Source organism: Chroicocephalus ridibundus, chromosome 9 (assembly GCF_963924245.1).
Source record: "Chroicocephalus ridibundus chromosome 9, bChrRid1.1, whole genome shotgun sequence".
NCBI lineage: Eukaryota > Metazoa > Chordata > Aves > Charadriiformes > Laridae > Chroicocephalus > Chroicocephalus ridibundus.
The window spans coordinates 703,860-729,575 of NC_086292.1; the positions used below are offsets into that span (position 1 = coordinate 703,860).

Here is a 25,716-nt window from a genome sequence, read left to right on the forward strand (position 1 = left end):
CCGGGGGGTCCTCCCCAGCCTCCTCCTTCCAGGCCGGCGCGGGGGGGCCGGGGTCAGGGCTCAGCTGTGCAGCCCCTGGCCGCAGCCCAAGCCCCCGCGCGCAGGGCCCTGGGGCACTGCTGCCTCGCCTGGCACAGCCTGCGGGGGGGTCTCTGCCTGTGCTGCCCCGGCGCCCCCCGCCAGAGCTCATGGGCAGGGAGCTGGTGCCTGCGGCCGGGGGCGGCGGGGGGGTGGTTTGGGGTGCAGGGGAAGAGCCCTCCCAGTTCAAACCAGTAGCAGCAGCACCGTACGGTGGCAATGGAGGGATGGTACCCTCACCACCACCCCCCGACCCAGCCAGAGCAGGAGCTGGGGTCAGCCGGGGGGGGCTGTGGCCAGGGCACCGCGTCTGGGCCCCGTCACGGCACCGGTGGCAGCGCCGCCGCGGCCCCGCAGGCTCATGGGGCTGGAAACGGCGGCGGCGCAGGGCCCGGGACGGGACCGGGCAGCCCTCGCTGCCCACCCCACGCCACGGCGGGTCCCCGGAGGCTTGGGGGCGGCCGGCCCCACGGCGGGCGTGGGTGGGCGGCGTGGGGGGAGCGTGGGGGGAGCGCGCTGGCGCGTGGCCGGGCAGCACATCCCTCCCGGTCCCGCAGGATGAGCTAATGGAGGCCAGCTGGGCCCAGCCCCGCTTCCCCCAGGCTCTGCTCCCAGCCCCGCAGCTGCAGCCTTTCCGCTCCTCGGCGGCCCCATTAACCCCCTCCCGGCCGGAGCTGCCACCCCCTACCCCCCGACCCGTGCCCCCCATGGCTGCCACCCTCCCCTGCCCGCAGCCCCCACGGTGCCGGGGCTGAGCTGCCTCTGCCCGGGGACGTCGCTCGCGGGAGGCCTCCTGCAGACAATATGGGGTTTGGGGGCCCCGCACGGGCACTGCCACGCCTGGGGGTCCCGGCTGGGGCTGGGGGAGGTCCTGTCCCAGGGAGGGCTCAGCCCCCACCCACCACATGCAAGGTCCTACAGGGACCCTCAGTCCGCTGAGCCCCGGCCCCACTGCCCCCCTGCCATGGGTCCTGCTCCCACAGAGCCCCGTGGGGACGGGGACATGAGGATAGAGACACCAGGGACAGGGACACCAGGGATGGGGATACGACAGGCAGGGACACCAGGATGGGGACAGCACAGACTGGGACACCAGGATGGGGATGCTAGGGACATCAGGGATAAGGAGACCAGGGATGGAGATGCCAGGGACAGGAATACCAGGCACAGGGACACCAGGGCCGTAGACACCAGAGATGGCGACACCAAGGATGAGGACACCAGGGTGAGGGATGCCAGGGATGGAGATGCCATGTACCAGGCACCCATAGCTGCTCCTGGGCTGTGGGGGTCAGGCTGGGGAAAGGGGGGATCTGGCAGCTGCTGGGGCTGCCTGGAGGCAGCAGAGTCAAAGGGGGCCAGTGAGACACCCATGCCCAGGACTGGGCCACCACCCCGCAGCACTGGGGCAGCCGCCGGCCGTTCACCCAGGGCTGGAGCACCTGGCGAGGTGCTCGGCACGGGCAGAGACAGCTCCAGCGGCTGCCGCACGGTCCCTGCCTGTCCCACCGGCCTCATCCTCCCCCGTGCTGGGGCCAGGCCGGGCCCAAACCCCCCCCGCCCCGGCATGGCGCTGCCGCACACGGGTGCTGCACCCTCGGCTTCGCCCAGCTCCCGCGGCTCTGCTGAGCACGGCGAGGGCAGCACGGCGGGAGCTGGGCAGGAACACCCGCACCTCCCTGGGGAAACCGCCTCACAAAAGCTGTTATCCCAGCAAAGGCTTCGGCTCACGAGCCGCTTGGGTCCCCCAGACCCGGGCACCGCCGGTGCCTGGGGGACAGTGAGCAGGACGGGACGCGCCATGTCCCACGGTGGCAGAGCCTGTCCCCCGCCCCGCTCCCCGCTTTTGAAGTGACTATTGCCGCTCAGCCCTGCCTCGCGCAGCTGATGCCCACCGCGGAGGGAACCGAGGTGAGCAGACAAATAAACCCCAGAAGAGGATAAAGGCCGGGGGGGTCTCGGGGCACCATTTGCAGCCAGGGGCTTTGCTCCACAGCCCCAGGGTCTCCCACCCCCAGCCACGCACCCCACACCGTCTTGGCCTGGACCAGCATCCCTGCGCCCTTCCGCATCCCGCCTCCATCACCAAGCCCCTCTGCAAGCCTGCGGGACACTGACCTGTTTTCCCACCCTCCTCCCCAACTTCCCAGCCCCGCAGCTGGTTTCTCTCTTCGCTGGGCGCCTTCTCTGCCAGCAGCGGGCTGGGGAAGGGGCTGCCTCAGCCCCCAACCCCCGCCAGGCAGTGCCAGGAGGGAGCGGAGGGTCCCTGGGAGCCCTCCCCCCGGCAGGCGAGCAACCCCTGCCCCCACCTGCAAAACTGCGGGCTTACTGTCATCGTAACTCTTTATTATAAAGATGTATTTACACGGAATAAATCTTTACAGACATGAGACACGTGGTCAACGGGACCCGGCAGCACTCAGAGCAAGGGTCCCCCCTTTGGCATAGTCAGTGTTTGACACAGACACCCCAGTGCCCCCCCATGCTCCCAGTGCCCCATAGAGTGGAGCGGGGCAGAGGGGCCCAGAGCCCCACGCTGTGTCCTGGGTGGGCGCCCCACGCCTCGGGGGTCCCCAGGAGGTGGGTCTGCCAGTGGGGGGGTACCCCACGCTCACCAGGGAGGGGAGGGCAGCTCACCCAGGGGGTGGGATTAGCACCATGGGAATAAATAGACCCCCCAGGACAAGCTACGTGCTCGCCCCAGCGTGTGGGCCACAGGGAGGGATGGGGCAGGAGCCCCGAGGGAGCTCACAGACCCCTGCGGAGAAGCTCCTCCGCCTGACAAAGTGCTTTGCGCAGAGCCCGGGGGTCCCAGCGAGCCGATGCCCAGGGCAGCCCCGTGTCCACTGGGACAGGGGTGTCACGGCAGCCCCCGGTCCCACCACGGGCTGCACGGGCGACCTGCTCCCGGCCACCCCAGGAGGCTGGGGGGGGAGGCAGGAGGCACCCACGGCACCAGACACGGAGCCAGGGCCACCAGGGACGGCCGCAGGGAGGAGGTGACGCCAGCCGAGGGCTCAGAGGTGGCACCCTGTGCTCGGGGCCGGCAGTCGAGCGGAGCAGGCTAGGACACAGAGCGGGCGATGGGAGCCGCGTCCCTGGAGGGCTGGTGGCAACCCTGCAATGAGAGCAAACCCAGGTACGCGTGAGTCCCCTCCCGGCAGCGTCACACGTGTCCCCTTGTCCCCCTCACCTCCCGCTGCTCCTCACCTGCCTCAGAAGGGCATGGGGCCCTTGTGGGAGAGCCGGGGCCGGGGTCGCCGGTACCTCCGTGCACCCCCTGGCCGGTGCCCGGCCCCGCGCCGCGCACCCCGCGGCCTCACCAGGGTTCGGATGAGACCATCCTCCGCATCCTTCCCGTCCGGCGCCTGGCCCAGCGGCCCTGGGGACGGCAGGAAGAGCGTTAGCCGTGTCCCCCCACCCTGCCTGTGGGACGGGGATGCTGTGGCGCTTGCCCGCGGCAGGCAGGGCCCTGCCCGTTTCCTGAATTGCCCCCAGCAGGAGCCATTCGCCGGCCGAGTGCTTCCTGCGCCGAGGCGGCCAGGCCACCTGCGCCGAGCATGGCCACCACCTCGTGCGGCCGCTGCCGCCGGCCTCAGCGCGGGACACGGAGCAGCCCAACCTCGGGCTTTGGCCCCCGACCCTGCCCAGAGCCACCCTCCTGCGCCAGCGGCGGGGCAGCGCCCACCCAGACCCCCAGCCCTCGCCCTGCAGCCGGCTCCCCGCTGCTCCGCTGGCAGAGATGCTCCGGTCCCAGCACCACCAGTCACACGTGTGGCGAGCTGGGACGGGGCTCGCAGCCGGGCAAGGGGTCCGAGCCCCGCCGTGGGCAGCGTGGCAGGGCCGTGGCTCCCGCCGCCAGCCATGCCCTGGGCTGTCACCCGCGGCACCAGGCGGGTCGTGCCCCGGCAGCCGGTGGCAGCGACGGCTCCCGGCCCTCGCCCGGCTGTTGTTCCGCTCGGCCGCCCGGAGGGATAGTGGGGGGGTTTGTTGGCACCATGAAAAGCGCTTTGTCCTCCCCTCACACCCCCCCCCAGCTCCTCAGCCGGCACGGGCAGGGGGTGCCAAGCCCCCCCTGCCATGAGCCCCGCTCCGACCACGGTCACCCGGTCACCGTCCCCTCCATCCTCCCCGCTGCACCGAGCGATGCCGGACCGAGGGATGGCGGGGGGGAGTCGGAAGGGGGGGTGGGTGGTGGTGTTGTATGTGTGTGCGTCCCCCCCTCTCAACTCGGGGGTCCCAGCACTCACCGGCGGCGACCAGGGCGAGCCAGAGGAGGAGCAGCAGCAGCGCCAGGAGGAGCCAGCGCGGCGCGGCCATGCTGGGGGGGCGGCGGGAGGCGGCGGTGATGGCCCCGCTCCGGGGGGAGCCGCATTTGTAGGCGGTGAGAACCCGGCCCGGCCCCCCCCCGCCCGGTCATGTGGCCACCGGGCCCCCGGGGCGGGAGGGGGGGGTCCCGGGAGGGGTGCGGGCGATGGGGCGGGGCGGGGCGGGACCGCCCCGCCCCGCCCCATCGCCCGCACCCCTCCCGGGACCCCCCCCCAAGCCTTATCCCCCCCCCGGGAACCCCTCCCCGAGTCTTTTCCCCCCCATTCTGGGGATCGCCCGCCCCCCCAGCCCCGTCCCAGGCACCCAGCCCCCCCCCGCAGTCCTGGTCCTGGGATCCCCCTCCCACCCTGGCCCCAGGAGCCCCCTCCCATCATGGTACTGGGACCTCCCTTTTCCCAGCCTGGCCCCAGGACCCCCCCCACAGCCCAGCTCTGGGTTATCCCCCTCCCATCCTGGCCTTGGGACCCCCCCCTCCCAGCTTAATCCTGGGATCCTGGGACTCTCCGCCCTGCCTGGCCCCCCCCCTTCCCTCTTCCCCTGACACCCAAGGGGGCAGGAGGCTGTGCTGTCACCCCCCCTTCCATGCCCACTGCCCCCGGCAGCCCCTTTAGCCCCCCCAGCCAGGCAGTGCCCGCAGAGGGGTCCACCTGCAGCTCCCCCCCCGCTGCCCCCCATGTCATCAGCCACTGCCTGGGGAGGGGGGCACGAAGCCCCCTATGCCGGGGCAATGGTGAGGGTGCCACCGCCGGGAGGGGAGACAGACCGACGCTGCAGGATGGGCGCTGCAGCCCCCGGCTCTGCGCTGGGTGGGACATGGCGGGGGCTAAAGCACCCTGGGCCCCCCCACCCCATGCACAGCGGTGCCATGGGTGCTGGTCCTGCGTGGCCTGGGGGCTGCCTCAGCCCCTCGCCCACCCGGCTGTGCGGGTGCAGCCGCCGGCACGGTGACGAAGGCAGAACCGGGGTCTCCCTCAGCCTGGGGACCCCCTCGCCTGCAGCCAGGTGCTGCCGGGGAGGCCACGGGAACCACGCACCGAGCCAGGACATCGCCCGTCAGCGCCCGCAGACATCACTGGGGGGGTTTGGGAGCCCCAACCCTGTTCGTAACACGCCCCCAAGCACCCTGGGGGTGAGGGCTGCCGGGACCCCCCCAGGCTGCCCTGCGGGAGGTTGGGGCTGGGAAATGGCAGCAGGGGAGGGGGCAGTCGGGGCACACTGCAAAACCACATGCGCCAAGGACGGCCGCGGTGACAGCCACAGCACGCTGGGGACACACGCTGGGCTCTGCAGTCGGGAAGCGGCTCCTCCAGGTCCCCTGGGCAGGGTGGGGGTGCAGGCGTGCATTGGGTTGGGTGGCCAGGTTTTGGTGGCAGGGGGCTGCAGTGGGGCTTCTGTCAGAAGATGCCGGGAGCTTCCCCCGTGTCCGACAGAGCCAATGCCAGCCGGTTCCAAGGAGGACCCACTGCTGGCCAAGGCTGAGCCCATCAGTGACAGTGGTAGCCATTCTGGGATAATATGTTTAGGAAAGGGAAAAAACCGCTGTGCAACAGCAGCCGGAGAGAGGAGTGAGAATGTGTGAGAGCAACAGCTCTGCAGACACCAAGGTCAGAGAAGAAGGAGGAGGAGGAGGAGGAGGAGGTGCTCCAGGCACCAGAGCAGAGATTCCCCTGCAGCCCCTGGTGAAGCCCGTGGTGAGGCCGGCGGTGTCCTTCAGCCCGTGGAGGTCCACGGTGGAGCTGGGGGCTGCCCAAAGGATGCTGTGACCCTGTCGAGACAGGACCCCACGCTGGAGCGGCTCGTGGAGGACTGTCTCCCATGGGAGGGACCCCACGCTGGAGCAGGGGAGAGCGTGAGGAGGAAGGAGCAGCAGAGACAACGTGTGATGAACCCACCACAACCCCCATTCCTGATCCCCCTGCGCTGGCGGAGGAGGTGGAGAAATGGGGAGTGAAGTTGAGCCTGGGAAGAAGGGAGAGGTGGGGGGGAGGGTGTTTTGGGATTTAGGTTTTATTTCTCGTTATCCTCCTCTGATTTGATTGGTAACACATTAATTTTTCCCCAAGTGAAGTCTGTTTTGCCCGTGACTGTAATTGGGGTGTGTGTTCTGTCCTTATCTCGACCCAGGAGCCTTTCGTTGTATTTTCTCTCCCCTCTCCCACTGAGGAGGGGGTGACTGAAGGCTTTGGTGGGCACGGGGCATCCAGCTGGGGTCAGGCCCCCCCAAGGTACGGGGTATCGCCCCTGCAGAAAGTGGGTGACAAGTACAACCGCTCCCTGGGACAGCACCGACATCGGGGGAGTGAGAGGTGGCCCTGCCCCGCCAGCACCCCAGCGTGCAGGGGGGGCTGTGCTGGGGGGGTAGGGGAGAGAGGGGTGTATGGGGGGCTCTACAGGAGGGGCCGTACTGGGGGGCGCTGTAGGAGGAGCTGCAGGGGGTGTGTGGGGTGGGAGGCTGTAGGGGGTTTGTGGGGAGAGGGGATGCTGAGGGTGCGGGGAGGGGGCTGTACAGGAGGGGCTGTAACGGGGGGGGCTGTAAGAGGGGCTATGGGGGGGCGCAGGGACCATGTCGCAGCCCTGCAGGTGTCCGTAGGAGGACATCCTCCACGCCTGTTCCTGTCCCGCTGGTTGTGCCCCCCCGGCACCACCGCAGCCTGGCCAGGGGCTCTGGGCAGGTTGGCCTGCAGCCCCAAAGAGGGGTGCTCCTCCGGGGGGGGCAGCTGGATCCCCAGCCCTGCAGGCCAGCTGCCAGGCTCCGGGGCACAGCGGGGACCCCCACGTCCCACCCCCTGGGCACACATCCCCTGCTGGGCTCTGGGGCAGGCAGGGGCTGGCATGCCCTGCCTTCGCGAGGGGTTGTGGCGGCGTCCCCCCTGCCACCCCTCGCCTTCCGCATTCCTGCGGCCGCGCACACCCTCCCTCCCTCCCCAACCCGCGTCCTGTTTGCCGGGCGCGTCACCCCGGCCTGAGTCACCCCGCGGCCTCCGCAGGTGACGGAAGGCCAACAATAGCCCACAAAGGGAGGATGTCCCCCCAAAGCCTTCCTCCGGCTCGTCTTCGAGGAAACCTCCCGCGGGAGGGAAGGGCCCCACCGGACGCGCGGCGGCCGATGAGCTTCGTCCTGTTGACGCTGGCTTGCTCGGGGTGGCACGCGGCCCCGGGGGTCCCCAGGGACGGCCGGTGCCACCCTCCCACGCTGGGTGAGGAGGAGGAGGAGGGATGTGCAGTCGCAGGGGCTGACGCTGTACCCGTGGTGACGGGACAGGCCAGCCTCAGCCCCATCTCTTGGATGCGGCATGGGGGGGTGGCATCGCGGAGTTGAGCTCAGAGGTCGGGAATAAGGGGGTTGGGGGACACCCTTGTCACCATGCGGACCCCGTGGGACTGGGCGTGCAGCTCTGCGGTGACAGGCGGCTAGCGGGGAGGGCGGCGGGGGACGGGGGGACAGGGCACCGCTGCGGGTGTAGCCCCCACCCTGGCACTGGGCAGGGACCGGGCGGGGGGGATGGAAGCATCATTAGCACATCTCACTAATTAGCAGGATGGCAGCAAACCGCTGCCTGCCTGTCACCACGGCAACCGCGTCACTCATCCTTGAGAAACTTTGGTTGCCATAACAATTACGGGCAGCTTTGGTGTCACCCTGCGTCCCCCTCCCTCCTGTCCCTGTCCTGCCCGCACCGGGGCTGCTGGGGCCGGGGGGCCCCCGCCGCCCCCCTCCTGCGCTCCTCCGAGCGGGGGACCCATGGCGATGCCAGGAACAGGCAGCCCGAGAGCATCCGTGGCATAAGTGTCCCCCCCCCGCAGCAGGGGGACAGGATGGCGACGGGACCACCAGGCTCTGCTGCTGCTGGCCCCCGCGCTGCCCCGGAGCTGGGGCAGGACCGGGCGGGCGGGCAGGGGACAGGAGAGGGGGACGAGGGGACAGGGGGCTGTGCAGCTCCACAGCGCGGTCCTGGTGCCACCTCGTGGTGAGCAGCATCCCGGCGACACAGCTGGACGGTGGCTGCGGTGACACAGCTGGACAGTCCCTGCGCGGAGCAGACAGCCGGACAACCCCCCTGCGGGACGGACAGCCGCTGCGTGGGCTCAGGAGTCACTCGGTGGCCCAGTCGGGTGGTGGCCGTGCAGGCACGGTGTCCCCCAACCCTCCAGGCCCGGGGCCAGGCTGCTCCCCAGCCCCAGGGCAGGGGGGCTGCCCCACACCTCAGGGGGGCTGGTCACCGGCCCCACCAGGGAGGGCCAGGAGCGCAGTGCCCTGAGCCCCACATCCCTGCCGGCATCCCTGCTGGAATCCCTGCTGGCATGCTGGCCTTCATCCCTGCCTGCAACCCTGCCTGCATCCCTGCCGGCATCCCTGCCTGCATCCCGGCCTGCATCCCTGCTGGAATCCCTGCTGGCATCCCTGCCGGCATCCCTGCCTGCAACCCTGCCTGCATCCCTGCCAGCATCCCGGCCTGCATCCCTGCTGGAATCCCTGCTGGCATCCCTGCCGGCATCCCTGCCGGCATCCTTGGCAGCATCCCTGCCAGCATCCCTGCTGGAATCCCTGCTGGCATACCTGCCTGCATCCCTGCCTACATCCCTGCCTGCAACCCTGCCGGCATCCCTGCCAGCATCCCTGCTGGCATCCCTGCTAGAATCCCTGCTGGCATCCCTGCCTGTATCCCTGCCAGCATCCCTGCTGGCATCCCTGCTGGAATCCCTGCCTGCATCCCTGGCAGCATCCCTGCCTGCATTGTGCCTGTGCGCAGTGGCAACCATGCCAGAAAAAGCAGGATTGGAGGGTGGGGGGACAAGGTTGGGACAAGAGGGTGGCCAAGGGGCCATGGTACGTGCCCCGGTGCCAGCGGGCGCTGTGGCAGCTGGGCACACCTGCAGCCCCCCGTCCTTGCGGTCCGGGCACTGTGAACTTCTCCACGCTGGGGACAAGACAGGTCCCCCCAGATCCCAGTGCGTGGAGTGGCACCTGTGCCGGTTCCCTCAGTGCTGCCTTGACGCCGGGATGGGATGCGCCAGCTGCCCTGGGGCGAGGGAGGGTTTCCATTGCTATTCAAGAGCCTCCAAGGGTCCCGTAGAGGTGCTGCCACGTTAAATGGGTTGAAAACCGTCTGTCCAAAAGGTCATGGAATGCCGCTGGGAAGGGGCAGCACCTCTGAGCGGGCCCATGGCTCCCACCCCTGGCCCGGCCGTATCCAGCCTCGTGGCCGTGCCCAGGCAGGGAAGCGGAGAGCGCGTGTGGGGTGGCGCAGGGACCCCCAGCCCCGGGGCTGGCCCAGGATAAGGATCCGGCCGGGAGAGGGGCTTGCGAGGAGGAGGGAAGGGCAGCAGAAGGGCGGCGGGCACGCTGCCGAGCCCAGGCGCCGGCCGGGCAGGGCTTCACGGGCTGTGGTGAGCAGCTCTCCCCCAGGGACCCCACCAGGGACCCCTGTCCTGCGTGGGGGTGTGCGTCCATCCTGCGTGGGGATGCGCGTCCTCCCCAGAAGGTCCGTGTCTGACCCGTGGACGGACACCTCCGCTGCCTGCCGATGCCAGGCCTGTCCTTCAGCCAGCCTTTCTCTTCAGCGATCACAGAGAAGTCATTGAACCAGGTAGAGGAAATGCGTGTGCAATAAAAGTGACAGGCCTCGGGGTCAAGGCTCGTTATGACTAAGATAATGAGGTTTTTAGTGAGGCAGATGCCGTGGCGGTCCGGAGCTCACGGGCTCAGCGGGACAAAGGGCACATCCCGGAGGGCTGATCCCACAGAGAGCGGGTCCCAGCGCAGCCCTCGGATGCGGCCGCCGGCCCCGAGCCTGTGCCTGGGGTGTGGGCAGGGGCTGGCACCCCCCGCAGGGCATTGCCACCATCGCACTCCCCCCCCTCCATACGCTGCTGCCAAACGCGTCCCTGATCCCATCAGGCTGCTCGATGCTGAAACATGGCCGTTGTCTCCTTTGCCGGCGTTTCACACCTGACCCACTAATGTGCTCCGAATTCGTTATTCCTGTGACTCCGTTGTCAGGACCGTGTGCTCTCACTAGCGCTGCCGTTACCCCGTGCTCCCCCTCAAGGCCTTACACCTATTCCTGCTCCCCAGGAACCTGTACCCGCACGACAGAGCTGGGCTCAGACGTTCTGCTCCATCTCCCCAAAGCCTGGTCCCTTTTCCATGTAACCGCTCCGGGTACAAGCCGGGATGCCAGCACCATGTCCGCTGTGTCCCCATCCCTCCGTGCTCCTTCCAGACCCCACCTCGCTGTGCTGGGGGGTCCCCGTGCTCCTCCACGTCCCCCCTCCAGCTCTGCCCCACATCACCCACCTCTCTCTGTCTGCAGTCCCCGGGGGCCTGCGGCAGGATTCCGGGTGCCCTCCAGCCAGCCCCGCTCAGCCCGGGGAGACCCAGCGGGACCCGTGCCCACCCCGGGGGGTTTCCCGCACCACCACCTCTCACACAGCCCAAAGCGCCTGCAGGCGCCCGGGGCCCGCAGCGGTCTGGAGACCAGCGACACGGGCGAGCGCGGTGCACCGCTGCTGCCATCGCCGACCCGTCCTCCTCTCCCATCCCTTCCTGCCCCGCTTTGCCCTGGCACTGCCCACAGCCCCCCCGGCCAGCTCAGGGCTCATGGCTGAGGACGCGGCTCCTTCCCTCCCGCCAGCACGTCGCCTCACCCAGGGGATGTGGACGTTCGGCACGGAGCATCCCGGCAGCGCCCCGCACACAGGCACGGAGGTGAGAGCGGTTCGGGCGCTGATGTGGTCCTCGGTGCCGAACGGCTTTTCCCTGGGGTAAAAAGCCCACTGGTGTGAGATTCCCGACCCCATTGCTAGAGCTGCAGTGGAAGAACCACCACGTAAAAAAATTAAGGGCCCAGCCATGGCCAGGGGATGCAAACTCGCGTGTTACCAGCACGCAGCCGTCTGCAGGAGCCAAAGGTGGGTGTCCCACCCGTGCCGTGGCTGCCCCTGCTGACGGCCGGCCACCAGCGCTGCTGGCACAGTCAGGGCCCCACGGGAGGGAAGGACATTTTTGCCTCCCGGTGACAGCTGTAATGTTTAGCAATTGGATGGAGTGTCCCCCACCCCCACTGCTGGCCTCTGCCAGCCCCGGGGGTGGCACCGGGCGCCGGGGTGGGGACGGCCACGGTCGTGCCCAGGAGGATGCTCTGCACGGCTGCCATCCCGGGCAGGTGGAGGGCGGCTCAGGGCGTCAGCTGGCTCTGGCAGCACGGTCCCCCCCCGGGCACCCTCACCCCAGGGGTCCCCGTGTCAGCTCTCCGTGGCTCCAGGGGACAGAGGTTTCCCCGGGGACGTGGGGGAGCAGAACACCCGCAGTCCCTTCTTGCCCGCCGTGAATCCCGGGCTGGCACGTGCCAGGCTGAGCTGGCACAGCCCCACCTCTGCTCCGGGAGGATCTTTGGACTTTGTGCTGATTGTGCTGTTTGCTTTTATTTAGCAGCAGGATTCGCTTTCCGTGCATAGGACAACAACCTCCCCCCCCCAGTATCTGCTCCGGGCCTTGGCCCTCCCGTCCAGCATCCCCCCGCCCCTGGGGCAAAGGCGCAGGAGGAGGGACCTGTCACCCGAGGCACTGTGGAAACGTCCCCTCCGCTCCCCGTCCTGCCGGGCACCCCCAGGGCAGCCATGCGCCCTACGCAGTGGGTCGCAGCCTGGGTGCTGCTGCTCCACGGTACGTCCAGGCTGGGAGGTGGGGTGGACTCTGGTCCCAGCGCGGGGGGATGGAGGGGCTTTTTGCTGCAGCCCCAACCACAGCTTTGGGTGAAGCAAGGGAGGGTTTGCCCTGAGGGAGCCAGGGCTGTGCCGCTGCTCCAGCCCTGCCGCCCTAGGGCAGGGGGCCGGGCTGCGGAGAGGGGCTAATCCTGCCGGCCTGGCCCCGGGGACGAGCTCTGGGGAGGTGACGGGTAAGGAGCAGCTCCCAGGGGCACAGAAACCGGGCGCCCAAGGCCCCACCACACTAAGGGTGCCCCGTGGACCCGAGCCTGGTGCCCTTGTCCCAAGATGAAGAACCAGGTCCCTGCCCACAGATTGCAGCGGTGACGGTGATGGAGCGCTCGGGGGGAGGCGGTGGCAGGAGCCGTGGTGGCAGGGTGGTGGCACCAGATGCAGAGCAGCGCTGGGGAGAGGCCGGGTCCCACCGGGGCACAGCCCTGGCTGCCGGCAGGTCCTCCAGCAGCCCCAGCACCGGGGATGCCCGGGGATGCTCCTGCCAGCCCCCTCCCCAGCTCCCGGGCAGGGCGGGCACAGGCTGCGCACCCCCTGGGACTGTCCCCAGGCCATGGGGGCTGGCCTTGCCCGGGAGCATTTGATTCCTCGAGCCGGGTGATAGTGTTGGTTTTCACCCACTATTCCTGGGGCTAGAAACGCTGATTTTTGCAAAAAGCCCCAGTCTGGGCTGGCTGGGTGTTTGGGACTGGGGACGAGGGTCACAGCTGCCCCAGCGCTGGCCCTGGGATGGAGCAAGGGGCCAGCGGGACCCCGGGCTGCAGCCTGAACTGTGGGGTGTCCCCGTGTCCCCAGGCTGTGCCGCAGGCCAGCTGCCACAGGCTGCCTCCGCCAGGACCGATGTCCGGGACTGCTCCACGGACCCGCCGGTGAGCCCCGCCATGCCCAGCCCTCCCTGTCCCTGGGACCCCTAGTGTGGGGGTCACCCCCCCAGCCCCACCGCGGCAGCTGGTGCTCCCCCCAGCACGTGTCCCCTTCTGCCACCAGTACCTGCCCCCTACGGCCACCAACACAACAGCGAGGCTTGCCGCTCTGCGGGACACCATGCGAGCCCACGGCATCCATGCCTACATCGTGCCCTCCACGGATGCCCACATGGTAAGGCAGCAGCCTGCCCGTGCCCCCGGGGACCGGCTCCCCGGCTGGTGCCCGCGGCCACCCCTCACGGCTCCGTCCCCGGCTCCAGAGCGAGTACATCGCCGAGCGGGATGCCCGGCTGGGCTGGCTGACCGGCTTCACCGGCTCTGCAGGTGAGAGCATCCTCCTTGCCTTGGGGTCCCTGCGCGGGGGGCAGCACCCAGCTGCCTGCTGGTCCTCATCCTTGGGGCTCCTCGGGCAGGGCACGGTCCCGCTCCAGCAGCAGGTCGGGCTGGGGATCCCTGGGGGTCCCCGCCAGCTGCTGGGAGAGGGGGCAGTGGTGACGCTTGAGCCCCCACTCCTGTCCCAGGCACCGGCGTGGTGACGCAGGACAAGGCTGCCCTGTGGACCGACAGCCGCTACTGGACCCAGGCAGAGCGGCAGCTGGACTGCAACTGGGAGCTGCAGAGGACAAGTCAGTGTGGTGCAGGATGGGGGGGCCGCTGTGTCCCACCACCGCCAGGACCCCCCTGGCCCCACCACGGCCTCACCTGGGCTCGGCATGGGCCGGGATGTGGTTTGTCCTCGTGGTGCCACCCAGGTCTCTCCTGCAGCCTGGATCGAGTCCATCGGGCTGTGGATCCTGGAGGCGGTTCCCGTGGGGGGGAACATCAGCTTGGACCCCTTCCTCTTCTCCATCGGTAGGGCTGGCCACCATATGGGGTGACCCTGCCCGATGCCAGGGCAGCTCCTGGGTGTGGATTTACCAGGTCCCCCCAACCGCGGGCTGTCTCCCCCCCTCAGACACCTGGAACAGCTACAGCCAGGCTCTGCACGGCTCTGGCAGGACCCTGGTCCCCATCGAGACCAACCTTGTGGATCAAGTGTGGGGTGACGAGAGACCCTCTTCACCCTCCAGCACGATCTACAGCCTCCCGGAGGCATTCACGGGTACGACGGCTGTCCTCCCCGAGGCTGCTGGGCGGATGCTCGCCTATGGCAGCCCCCAGCCCGGGGGGCCGTGGTGGTCCCTGAGCTGCGCCGGCCGCTCGGTTCCCTCCCAGGGAGCAGCTGGCAGGAGAAGGTGGCCGGGATCCGGCAGCAGATGGAGCAGCATGTCCGACGCCCCACAGCCGTGCTGCTGTCAGGGCTGGAGGAGACGGCCTGTGAGTAGCCACGGTGCCGTGGTGGGTGCCGTGGTGGGTGCCGTGGGCTCCGAGCCCTGGGGGTGGAGGGCAGCCGGCGGGCACAGGCTCGGAGGTCTCGTTCCCGGCAGGGCTCTTCAACCTCCGCGGAGACGACATCCCCTACAACCCCGTCTTCTACTCCTACACCCTGCTGACCAACACCAACATAAGGTGGGCCTGCGGCACAGACGGGGGTCAGCACCCACCCCCCTTCCTTTCCAGGGCCAGCACCCATGGGACCCTCCCCTGCCCCAGCTGCCCCCTTCCCCAGACCCCACCACGTCCTGCAGCGCCCAGCCCCGTTGCGTGTCCCCTCCAAGCCCCCCAACTTTCTGAAGCCCAGCCCCCTCCCACCCAGCCCACCCTGGGGTGCAGCACCCTCCCTCCCAGCACAGCCTGAAGCCGACCCCCGTCCCCAGCCCAGCACCCCCTCCGGGACCCCCAGCCAACCCTTCCTCCCCGCTGGCTCCGGGGGGGACCCAAGGCAGCAGGCCAGCCCCAGGCGGTGCCCACCCCATCCCGCGTCCTTCCCCAGCCTCTTCGTGGACGAGAGGCGGCTGTCGGCGGCGGCGCAGGAGTCCCTGCGGGCAGACTGCCCGGGGCCGCTGTGCGTGGAGCTGCAGGAGTACGGGCAGGCGCACGCCCACCTCCACCGCTACGCCCAGGGCAACGTCACCATCTGGCTGGGCACCGAGTACACCACCTACGGCCTCTACGGCGTCATCCCCCAGGTGGGACACTGACACGTGCCGGCGTTGGCACCAGTGCCATTGAGCCTGGCCATGGGCGACGTGGGTCCTGCCAGGCTCGGGGACAGCCCCATGCCACTGAGCCACGGGGGCGCAAGATGCCCCGCGGCCATCCCTGGGGCACGGGGGTGCTGGTGGCCGTGCCACCCCCAGCCTGCCCTTGCAGGAGAAGCTGCTGGAGGACAGCTACTCCCCCGTCATGATGGCCAAGGCTGTGAAAAACGCCAAGGAGCAGGAGCTGCTGCGAGCCGCTCACGTAAGGGCTGTCCCCGTCCCCACAGACCCGAGCAGGAGTGGGGGTTGCCGGGGGAAGCGGGTGCTGATGCCTCCCGCTGGGCCACCCCCAGCTCCGGGACGCCGTGGCTGTCATCCAGTACCTGCTGTGGCTGGAGAAGATGGTCCCGCAGGGGCAGGTGGACGAGTTTTCAGGGGCACAGCACATCGACATGCTCCGCCGGTCAGTGCTGCCGCCCCCGAGCCCGCCGCCCGGTGCAGGGCAGCCAGGGACCCCCAGCATCTCCCTCCCTGCTGCCTTCCAGGGCCCAGGAGCACAGCCGCGGGCCCAGCTTCCAGTCCATCTCCGCCAGCGGGCTCAACGCGGCGCTGGCCCACTACAGGTACGGCTCAGCCCTGGCCAGGGCTGGGGGGGCCAGGGCCAGCAGCGGCGGTGGGGAGCGGGCTCTGACCCCCCTTTTCCCCTCACAGCCCCTCCAACGGGAGCAGTCGGAACCTGTCTGTGGATGAGATGTACCTCTCGGACACCGGAGGGCAATATCTGTGCGTAGCCCTTAGTGCAGACCCCCTCAGCACTGCACAGCCCCCCACCCCCTCCCCACGCCCCCAGCGCAGGGTGGTGGCAGCGCTGGGGCTGCATCCCCCCCGCCCCGTTCACGTCCCCCCTTTGCAGGGACGGGACGACAGACATCACGCGGACGGTGCACTGGGGTGTGCCCACCCCACTGCAGAAGGTACCAGCCCCCTGCCCCCGCCAGCCAGCACCCTCTGCGGCACTCAGCACCAGGGCTGGATGTGCCAGGGGGACCCTCTGGGCACCACCGCGCTCAGCCCCCCTGCCGTGCCCCTCGTAGGAAGCCTACACCCGTGTGCTGATGGGCAACATCGACCTGTCCCGCCTCGTCTTCCCGCCCAACACGGCAGGTGGGTGCTGAGCCAGGCGCTGGGCAGCCCGACCATGTCCAGCCCCCCCGGGCATGGGGAGGAGGAGGGCAGGGGGGCCCTCACCGGCCCACTGGCCCCCATCCCACCCCATCGTTCCCCAGGGAGAACGGTGGAGTCCTTCGCCCGCCGGGCGCTCTGGGACATTGGACTCAACTACGGCCACGGGACCGGCCACGGCATCGGCAACTTCCTCTCGGTCCACGAATGTAGGTGCTGCGGCACCGGCACCAGTGCAGGGGACACGGGCTGAGCTGCGGGGGACAGGGACGAGGACAGGGGCTCATCTGGGGCTTCTCATAGCCCAGCTGAGCCTCTTGCTGAGGGCAGGTGTCCCCCACCTGCAGGGTGCTGCGGTCCTTGCCATGGTCCCACGGTCCTTGACAGGGTGGTCCCATGGTCCTTGTTGGGATGATCCAATGGTCCTTGCCAGGGTAGCCCCATGGTCCTTGCTAAGGTGGCTCCATGGTCCTTGCTGTGGTGGCTCACAGTCCTTGCTGGGGTGGCCCCATGGTGCTTGCTGGGGTGGCCACGTGGTTCTTGACAGTGAAACACCTTGGTCCTTGCCAGGGTGTCCCCGCAGCACGCGCTGTCCCCAGGAGCTGTGACCCACCCCATGTCTCCTGCAGGGCCCGTGGGCTTCCAGTCCAACAACGTGCCACTGGCGGCCGGCATGTTCACCTCCATCGGTACGTGTGCCCATCGCTCCGGCCAGCGCCTCGGGCTCTCGGGGATGTCCCCGAGGTGCAGAGCCCAGCCAGGGATGGAGGTGTTCAGCGCTCGGCCCTGCTCAGGGCCCCCTGGGGTGGGATGGGATGGGGGAGTTGCTGGGGGTCAGAACTCACTGGGTGCCTTCCCGGCCCCCAGAGCCCGGGTACTACCGTGATGGCGAGTTCGGGATCCGCATTGAGGACGTCGCCCTCGTGGTGGAGGCGCAGACCAAGGTAGGGCAATGGGGCTGCGGTGGCGGGGGTGGCACAGTGCCAGGTGGGGTGCGTCGGGCCAGGGGTGGGGACACCCAACGCCACCTCTCTGCGTCAGCACCAGAGCAAGGAGAAGCCCTTCCTGACCTTCGAGGTGGTGTCCCTGGTGCCCTACGACCGCAACCTCATCGACCTCAGCCTCCTGTCACCGGAGCAGGTACGGGGTGCTCGGGGCAGGGGGGCAGAGCAGGGATGTGGGATCGGCCCGGGGGATGCACATGGGGTTGGGAGTGCACTTAGTGGGAAACCAGGACCATGGCTTGAGGTTGGGGCAGGTAAACCCTGAGGGGGGGTGGGATTCTGCCCCTCTGCTCTGCTCTGGGAGACCCCCCTGCAGCGCTGCCTCCAGCCCTGGGGCACCAACAGCAGAAGGACACGGAGCTGTTGGAGCGGGGCAGGAGGAGGCCCCGGAGCTGCTGGGAGGGCTGGAGCCCCTCTGCTGTGGGGACAGGCTGAGAGAGCTGGGGGGGTTCAGCCTGGAGAAGAGAAGGCTCCGCGGAGACCTTCCAGCCCCTGCCAGTCCCTAAAGGGGCTCCAGGAAAGCTGGGGAGGGACTCTGGAGCAGGGAGGGGAACCATGGGACGAGGGGGAAGGGGTTTACACTGGAAGAGGGGAGATTGAGATGAGATATTGGGAAGAAACTCTGCTGTGAGGGGGGTGAGCCCCTGGGCCAGGTTGCCCAGAGAAGCTGTGGCTGCCCCATCCCTGGAGGGGTTCAAGGCCAGGTTGGAAGGGGCTTGGAGCAACCTGGGCTGGTGGGAGGTGTCCCTGCCCAGGGCAGGGGGTGCCACTGGGTGGCCTTTAAGGTCCCTTCCCACCCAAACTATTCTATGATTCTATTCTATGATTCTAGGAGCCTCAAGGGGGCCGGGACAGGGAGGGATGTGTGGATGGAGAGGGGCAACAGGGTGTGCGGGTGGGGCCAGTGACCAGGCTGTGGGCTAGCTGGATGGGGAGGGCCAATGGGGGAAAGGGGAATGCGGGCAGTGAGGGGGGTGCAGGTGGCCGGGGCAGCCCCCTGCAGCCCCCTGCAGCCCCCCGCGGTGCCCGGCTGCAGATCCGGTACCTGAACACCTACTACGAGACCATCCGGGCGCGCGTGGGGCCAGAGCTGCAGCGGCAGCGGCTGGAGGAGGAGTACCGCTGGCTGCAGAGGAACACCGAGCCCTTCCCGCTGGGCAGTGCCGCCACCGCCACCGCCGCCACGGCCACCCTGGGCACGCTGGCCCTCGCCTCCCTCCTCTCGGCTCTGCTCGCCGGGCTGCAGGCCTGACCCCGCGCCGGCCCCGCGCCAGCCCCCTCCCAGCTGCCGCCGTTTCTTCTCCCCGCCACTCACTTCCTTTTTTTTTTGTTTTCTATTTGCTCGTTTGCGATTAAACATGAGCAATGCCGGCGGGTGCCTGCACGCTGCTGTGCCCTGCCCCGGCGGCCCGGTGTGCTGCCAGCTGCCATCGTCGATGGATGGTGTGGGGCTGGGGTCCGGCCCCACACACGTCACCCTCCCCGTGCCGTCTGCCCTGCCCAGCACCGGCAGCGAAGAGGCAGATTCAGGGCAGATTTTAATTCTTGGGATGAGAGATGGAGGAACTGGAGCAAGAGGGTGGAGGGCAGCCAGCCCAACCGGGGGCCATCCCCGCTGCCCTGCGGGTGCCAACACGCACGTCCCACCTGGGCTTGACATCCAGCCAGGAGGACCTGCGGATGCAGGGGACAGAGGGGACCCAGACCAAGCATCACACGGAGGGGTTGGCCATCATGTGCAGCATGAGAAGAGCCTGGAGAAGAGAAGGCTCCGCGGAGACCTTCCAGCCCCTGCCAGTCCCTAAAGGGGCTCCAGGAAAGCTGGGGAGGGGCTCTGGAGCAGGGAGGGGAGCCGTGGGACGAGGGGGAAGGGTTTTACACTGAAAGAGGGGAGATTGAGATGAGATCTGGGGAAGAAACTCTTTGCTGTGAGGGCGGTGAGCCCCTGGCCCAGGGTGCCCAGAGAAGCTGTGGCTGCCCCATCCCTGGAGGGGTTCAAGGCCAGGTTGGACGGGGCTTGGAGCAACCTGGGCTGGTGGGAGGTGTCCCTGCCCAGGGCAGGGGGTGCCACTGGGTGGCCTTTAAGGTCCCTTCCCACCCAAACCATTCTGTGATCCTATGGTTGGGCACAGGGAGTGAGCATGGTGGAGGGCGTGGGGACCTTCCCCCTTTGCAGAAGGGGGACGCGGTGCCCACCAGCAGCACTGCCGAGAGGCGGCAGCATGGCTGCGGGGTGGCAGGGTGCACACAGGCATCCCCCCCAGGGGCCCCGGGCAGGGCAGCAGCTTCGTGGAGGGTTTCCTTCCTCCTGCCCCAGCCCGCGCACCCGCCGGCCGCCCCGCGCCGCGCCGCTGCAAGCGCCTCTCATGTGACCGCCGGCTTCCTGTGCGCTTCCCAGCCTCGGTGCCGGTGCTTCGGTACGTGCCGTGCCAGGCGCCGCCTGAACGCTGCACCCTTGCCGCCAGGCCCCAGCACCATGCTGCGCCGCAAGCCCTCCAACGCCGGGGAGAAAGAGCCAGGACACAGGAAGGTGAGCGCCGGTGGCACTGGGCTGCCCTCGGCACCGGCTGGTGTCCCCTTGTGCCCATCACCAGCCGAGCCCAGGCTGCCCATGGGATGCTGAGCAGGGAGCCCTGGTGCTGGGGGGCTGGGGCAGCCGTGGGGCTGATCCCTGTGGGGCCCGGGGGCAGCACCGCCAGCAGTCAGTCCCTGCCACCTCTGGCCACTGTGGCTTTGCCAGTGCGTGGTCTTGTCCTTGTCCCGTGCCCTGCTCCCACCCCGGCTCGCAGCCAGGTGGGATGGGTGTCCAGGATGCACAGACCCCCGGGGTCAGCGTGGGTGCAAGCTGGGGTGCCCGTGGGACCCGTGGGGCTCTGCCGGGGGGGACAGCGGCTCCCTCTCCCCATGGCTCCCCGCAGCGTGGGCGGCCGCCTGCCGTTTCCTGCCAGGGGGGACGGCCACGGTGCTGGCACACGGCTCCCAGCCCGGCCCGCGCAGCAAGGTGTCTGCGGTCGAGGCAGTGCGAGGCTGCAGCTCCGTCATGTGCATTGGCCGCTTCCTCCGGCAGCACCGCACCGAGCGTCGGAAGCCACCGGCAGCACCGGTTACCAGCACGGCGGCCTCTCAAGCCCCCGGCACAGCAGGGCCAGGGTGGGCTGGCTTTGGCAACAGTGCTCGGTGCCGTGGTCCTGCCCACGACCGGCAGAGATCCCGGCAGAGCCACACGCCATGGCGGCTCCTCCATGCTGGGAAGCTCCCAGGGAAATCTGGGTGAAGCGTCCCCTCCCTGTGCCGGGGGTGGCCCAGTGAGCCCGGCAGGCCCCGGCGGGCATCCCCTGCCCTTGCCCAGCCACCGCTGCTGCTCTCACTTCCCTCTCACTGCCATGCTACCCGGGGGGGGGCCTGGTGGCCCCAGCTCCATGGCTCCCCACTGCCAGGCTTTCCAGAGCTGCTCTTGCCCCCTGGCTCCTCCAGCCCTGGGGCAGTGGCCGTGGGGGCCTTTCCTGGCTGCGGGGGGGCACAGGGCACAAAGTTCTTTCATCTGAAGGGTGCGGGGAGGGACCCGAGGGGTTCTGGGGCTGGAGTCAGGCAAACCAACAGCATCTCCGCATGGATGCACCAGCGGAGCTGGTCCTGCTACGTAAACCACAGCGGGGATGGAGGCGGGTCTCCCTCATCCGAGCCAGACCTCTATAAGAAAATGGCAAAAATAAGTAATACAGGGGCTCAGTCGAGTTGATAAAGTGGATGAGGGAAGGCGCGGAGCCGTGCCTGAGCAGGGCCGGGCTGTGCAGGGGCTGAGCAGGGCCTCAGCTGCCTCCGGCACAGGCAGGAGCTCAGGGCGGGCAGAGCAACTTGAGAAAGGAAATTGCTGCCTTTGCGGTCGAGGCAAGACCGAGTGCCGCGGCGTGTGCTCCGAGCGCGCCGGCAGACGGGAGCGGAGCTCGCCCAGCATTCGCATGCAAGCTGGCTCCTACGGCAGCGCCGGCGCTGGGCATCCGGGGATGAGGGAGACCCAGAACCAGGTGGCCACCCAGCTGGGTGGCCCGGCTGGCTGGCACTGGGCTGGCACTGGGCTGGCACTGGGAACCGCTTCCCATGTGGGACAGGCACCCGAGGACATGGAGAGGAGGGAAGAAGAGCCAGGGAGGCAGGCAGGGGGCACAGGGCATACTGGAAGAGGCACTGATGGAGGACTGAGACCCAAAACCGCTTTGGTGGCCTTGGCAGAAAGCCGGGACTGGCAGGGGAGGTGCTCTCCGGGCTGTGGGACGGTGCTCGCAGGCAGAAAACCTTGGCAGCTTTCAGGCCTGGAGCTGAACACGAGGGCAGCAGCACGGGCACGGCAGCACTCCTGCTCTCAGCAGCTGAAAACAGCCTTTAGCTGCCAGATGCTCGCAGGGAAGGGAGGGACCGACCCACAGTACGGCCACCGCAGGAGCAGGACTGAGCTCGAGGCGGGTCCCACTCTGCTCGCGTTCCCAAAATGCCTGGCCTGGGGGCTGGGCGGTGCAACAAGCCCCCATTTGGTTGCCGAGCGGGGCGGCTGCGTTGCAGAGCCCCCCTGTTTTCCCAGCACGCACCCAGCCCCTGTGCCACGGCCGTGGCGCGGTCCCGGGCTGCCCCCGGCTCGGCGGTGCCAGGCTCAGCGCCGGAGCGCCCGCAGCGGGTGCTGGCGCAGGGGCTGTCAGCGCTGCTCAGCCCACAGCAGCACCACGCCGCGCAGCCCCTGCCCCAGCAACGCTGTGCCAAGAGGCCACGTACACACCGAGAGCGATGCCGGGTCTCTGCACCCCGGGTCCCCGGGGGCTCACAACACACGGCAGCTCTTGCGGGGGGCAGGAAGGGCCAGGCTGTGCCAGCCAAAAAACTCCTGCGGCAGCAGCATCGCCCTGGGGCGGCTCTGGCTTGCTCAGGGGCCCGGCTGCCGGAGGGGAGGGTGGGAGCTGGCACAGGGGGGCGTGGGGAGAAGCCCTCACACCTTTCCCTCTCCCCCAGCTCTCCCTCCAGCGCTCCAGCAGCTTCAAGGACTTTGCCAAGTCCAAAGTCAGCTCCCCCGCGCCGAGCGAGAAGGAGTTCAACCTGGAGGAGAACGTGAGTGTCTGGCCTCCCCGCAGGGCGGCAGCACCCCCTGCCACCTCCTGCTCCCCCAGGGCACAGCCCTTTCCTGAGCCCGTTTCCCCAAAGTCCTGGTCCTGCTGGTGGCCCACATGCCGTGGAGCAGCCCCAGCACCGCCTTTGGGGTGTCGCTCCCCAGGGAGTCTTGCAGCCCCGTGCGACCCAGCTGAGGTTTTCCCGGGGCGGGGGCCCTGCCTTCACTCTCCATCCCTCTGCCAGATCCCCGAGGATGAGTCCAGCAGCGCCGGCCCCGACGATGCCGCACGGAGCAGCGGGATGAAGCTGGGCAAGAAGTGGCGGGCCGTCATCTCCCGCACCATGAACCGCAAGATGGGCAGGATGGCCGTGAAAGCCCTGGCCGAAGGGAAGGTGAGCGGGGCGCCCGGGCAGGCGGGGGGCAGCTCCCCCTCCCTCAGCCTGACCCTGGTCCCCCAGCAGGGAGACGTGGAGGAGGAGGGCCCCCTGTGCCCCCCGTCCCCAGCCAGCAGCACGGAGGAGCCGAGCCACGAAAAGGTGCCCCTGTCCTACGTGGAGATGGAGGAAGACGGGCACCCATCCCTCAGCCGCCAGCTGTCCAGCGGTGAGCCTGGCCCCGGCAGGACGCCAGCCCCTCGCCCCGCCGCCGGGCACGTCCTGACCTCCCTCCCCTCCGCAGGCAGCGAGGTTTCCAGCCCCGGGGGCAGCCAGCGGGAGAGCCTGCGGCTGGAGGAGAGCGGCCCAGCCTACACCGGCCCCTTCTGCGGCCGGGCCCGCGTCCACACCGACTTCACACCCAGCCCCTACGACAAGGACTCGCTGAAGCTGCGGGTGAGCCACGGTGGGGCCGGCCCGGGCTGGGGAGAGAGGGGGCGAGGGGCAGGACCAGGGTGCAGGCACTGGGGAGGGAGGCAGGGTGGCTGGGGACCCCTCTGAGGGGGGGGTTCCCCAGCCGTTCCCAAGCCTGCACCCACCTCCACCCCCATCTCCCTCGGCCCAGAAAGGGGACATCATCGGCATCATCGAGAAGCCGCCCGTGGGCACCTGGACCGGGCTGCTCAACAACAGGGTGGGCTCCTTCAAGTTCATCTACGTGGATGTCATCCCCGAGGAGACGGCCCCCGCCCGCAAGAGCCGGGGCCCCAGCAAGAGCAAGCGGCCCAAGCCCAAGACCCTCCACGAGCTGCTGGAGCGCATCAACCTGCAGGTAAGGGACGGTGGCCCATGGGGGGACAGTGGCACCGCACACGAGTCCAGGGTGCCAGCAGCAGGACCACCCTCCCCTCTGCCCCCCAGCAGCCCTTCACGATCCCCCATCCCCATGGGTCCCTCCACCTTGTGCCCAAGCACCACTGTGCGGGCAGGGGACACACACGGGGCTTTTCTCGATGATTCTTGGGCAAGTGCTGGCCATGGACTTGCGCCAAGGTGGGAGCCACGTGGCTAGTGCCAAGGGGCAGGTGAGGGGAGCTGGGGGAGCTGTGCCGTGCTCCGCTCACCCCTCCGCCCCCCGGCCGCAGGAGCACACCTCCACCCTGCTGCTCAACGGCTACCAGACCCTGGAGGACTTCAAGGAGCTGCGGGAGACCCACCTCAACGAGCTGAACATCACGGACCCCCAGCACCGCGCCAAGCTGCTCACGGCCGCCGAGCTCCTCCTGGATTACGACAGTAAGAGGCGGGGGGAGGTCGGGGACACCCCACGCTGCCCACAGCCCCCGCACCGGGCAGCCCCAGCCTCGCTGCCCGCTAACGCCACATCCCGTCTCTCCCAGCAGCGAGCGAGCCGGAGGAAGGCGACAGCTCCGACGCCCAGCCTTCGCCCTTGGAGCCCAAGGTGGACATTCCCCGGGACTCGGGCTGCTTCGAGGGATCGGAGACCTTAGACAGCAGCCGGGACGAGGCCGAGCTGGGGGGTCCCGAGGGGCAGCTGCAGGCGCTCTCCCTGGCAGAGTCCTCCTGAGCCTGCCCTGCCTGCTGGCACTGCTGCGCCGACGGGCACAGCCCACAGCCGCTTCCACCCCAGCGGGTCAGGGCTGGAGGGGACAGTTGCTCGGGGGGGAAGCAGGTGAGCCCCGGCAGCGGGACCCCACAGGCGCTGTGGGCAGCTCGGCCATTGGTCCCCCGAGGCTGCCCCGTTTGCTGCCCCCAGGACAATTTGTACTGCGCTGCCTCGCTCCGCTGCCCCGACACGGGTGCCCCAGGCACCCTGGGGACCACGCTCCCCGCTGAGGGCCTGGATTACCTCCCCGGGGTTTGCCCCACTTTATCCACAGCTTTAGGAGCTCCTCCCAGAGCCCTTGTCTGCTGGGCTGAGCGCACAGGAGCCTGCAAGGACAGGGAGGTCTGCGGCAGGCAGGGATGGAGCAAACCCGGCGCTGAGCAGCTGGGTGGGAGAGCCCAGAGGTGCCACTGAGCCCAGAGGTGCCACCGAGCCCGGCTCCTCGCCATGAGAGGACACCCATGCTGCCTTCCTCCAGCATCTTCCCCGCAGAGCCAGGGCGAGCGCAGAAAGGTTTGCTGGACAGTTTGGATTGCCAGGGAGAGGTTTGGCCAAGCTGAGAGCAGCCCAGCAAGGGCACGACGAGCCCCCTCCCTCAGCTCAAGGTGGCCCCCAAAGGGCACCAAGCCTGGTCCAGGGGGGTACAAGAGGGAAGTGGAGCAATCACCCTGCTGCCCCACAAGCAGATGGGCTCAGCAGGGTGAGGCTGTCACCCAGCACCACAGCCCCTTCCAGACTGCCAGATCCCCCCCAAAGCACCCCAGGCATCCCCCGGGAAGGGGCAGGGGAGCTGCAGCCGAGCCAGGGCCCCACAGAGCCCCCCTGCATGGGCAGGGGCAGGCAGGGGAAGGGATCCCCCCAGGAGCACAGGGCAGCCTGTAACATCAACCAGCTGCTGCTCCCGGGCTGGGGGCACCTACCCCAGCCCCCTTCGGCCAGCTCTGCCTGCTGCACGCCACCAGCTCCTGCACTGCGGCATCGGCCTTTGGGCACCCAGGCTCTTCCTTTGCGCTCCATCCCAATAAAAGTGTGCAAGTCCGTTCCGCTCCAGCCTGCAGCCTGCTTCCTATGCGCCAGGAGGGAGCTGGGGAAGGGAGCAGTGGCTGCAGGTAACAGAAAGCTTCCCAGGGCCCTCCCCAGCTGCAGCCAGTGGGATTTGTCACCGTTAGGTCTGGGCTGCAGCATCTGTGCACCGAGACCCCCGCTTTCACCCGCAGGACGCAAATGAGACAAGGCAGATAAGCCACCCTGGAAGTGTGAGACGTAGAGGCTGGAAAGCCACAGGGAAGGGAAGGGGGCAG

At 69.0% G+C, this 25,716-nt stretch overlaps 3 protein-coding genes across 6 annotated transcripts; 2 read left to right on the plus strand and 1 right to left on the minus strand.

Moving 5' to 3' along the window:
- Positions 1-2,449: 2,449 nt before the first annotated feature.
- Positions 2,450-4,523, minus strand: APLN (apelin). The gene is made up of 3 exons (XM_063346602.1): positions 4,329-4,523; positions 3,289-3,460; positions 2,450-3,196 (listed from the first exon to the last, which is right to left on the minus strand). The coding sequence occupies exons 1-2, from the start codon at positions 4,396-4,398 to the stop codon at positions 3,294-3,296; spliced, it is 237 nt and encodes a 78-aa protein (XP_063202672.1). The 5' UTR covers positions 4,399-4,523; the 3' UTR covers positions 2,450-3,196; positions 3,289-3,293.
- Positions 4,524-11,882: 7,359 nt separating this feature from the next.
- On the plus strand, positions 11,883-18,695 carry XPNPEP2 (X-prolyl aminopeptidase 2). The gene is made up of 21 exons (XM_063346220.1): positions 11,883-12,073; positions 12,922-12,995; positions 13,114-13,224; positions 13,313-13,376; positions 13,574-13,678; positions 13,818-13,904; positions 14,008-14,154; positions 14,268-14,369; positions 14,480-14,561; positions 14,926-15,121; positions 15,306-15,395; positions 15,487-15,596; positions 15,679-15,756; positions 15,845-15,916; positions 16,047-16,107; positions 16,228-16,297; positions 16,420-16,524; positions 16,945-17,004; positions 17,183-17,259; positions 17,357-17,455; positions 18,356-18,695. The coding sequence occupies exons 1-21, from the start codon at positions 12,028-12,030 to the stop codon at positions 18,569-18,571; spliced, it is 2,052 nt and encodes a 683-aa protein (XP_063202290.1). The 5' UTR covers positions 11,883-12,027; the 3' UTR covers positions 18,572-18,695.
- Positions 18,696-19,699: 1,004 nt separating this feature from the next.
- On the plus strand, positions 19,700-25,691 carry SASH3 (SAM and SH3 domain containing 3). Of its 4 annotated transcripts, none has more exons than XM_063346270.1 (8): positions 19,700-19,849; positions 22,318-22,413; positions 22,657-22,806; positions 22,876-23,017; positions 23,093-23,244; positions 23,414-23,620; positions 23,934-24,084; positions 24,189-25,691. In XM_063346270.1, the coding sequence occupies exons 1-8, from the start codon at positions 19,796-19,798 to the stop codon at positions 24,374-24,376; spliced, it is 1,140 nt and encodes a 379-aa protein (XP_063202340.1). In that variant the 5' UTR covers positions 19,700-19,795; the 3' UTR covers positions 24,377-25,691. The 4 variants fall into 4 exon arrangements, with proteins under 4 accessions (XP_063202340.1, XP_063202339.1, XP_063202337.1 ...); XM_063346269.1 differs by having other exon boundaries at positions 22,873-23,017; positions 24,189-25,689; XM_063346267.1 differs by having other exon boundaries at positions 22,657-23,017.
- The last annotated feature ends 25 nt before the right edge of the window (positions 25,692-25,716 follow it).

Bases quoted from the DNA above. Each gene is read 5' to 3' on its own strand.
- XPNPEP2 (XM_063346220.1), top strand. From the start codon at position 12,028: ATGCGCCCTACGCAGTGGGTCGCAGCCTGGGTGCTGCTGCTCCACG. The intron at 13,377-13,573 runs GTGAGAGCATCC...CTCCTGTCCCAG, and splicing joins CGGCTTCACCGGCTCTGCAG to GCACCGGCGTGGTGACGCAG. The intron at 17,260-17,356 runs GTAGGGCAATGG...TCTCTGCGTCAG, and splicing joins TGGTGGAGGCGCAGACCAAG to CACCAGAGCAAGGAGAAGCC.
- APLN (XM_063346602.1), bottom strand. From the start codon at position 4,398: ATGGCCGCGCCGCGCTGGCTCCTCCTGGCGCTGCTGCTGCTCCTCCTC. The intron at 3,461-4,328 runs GTGAGTGCTGGG...TGCCGTCCCCAG, and splicing joins GCTCGCCCTGGTCGCCGCCG to GGCCGCTGGGCCAGGCGCCG.
- SASH3 (XM_063346267.1), top strand. From the start codon at position 19,796: ATGCTGCGCCGCAAGCCCTCCAACGCCGGGGAGAAAGAGCCAGGACAC. The intron at 23,245-23,413 runs GTGAGCCACGGT...CCCTCGGCCCAG, and splicing joins AGGACTCGCTGAAGCTGCGG to AAAGGGGACATCATCGGCAT. The intron at 24,085-24,188 runs GTAAGAGGCGGG...CGTCTCTCCCAG, and splicing joins GCTCCTCCTGGATTACGACA to CAGCGAGCGAGCCGGAGGAA.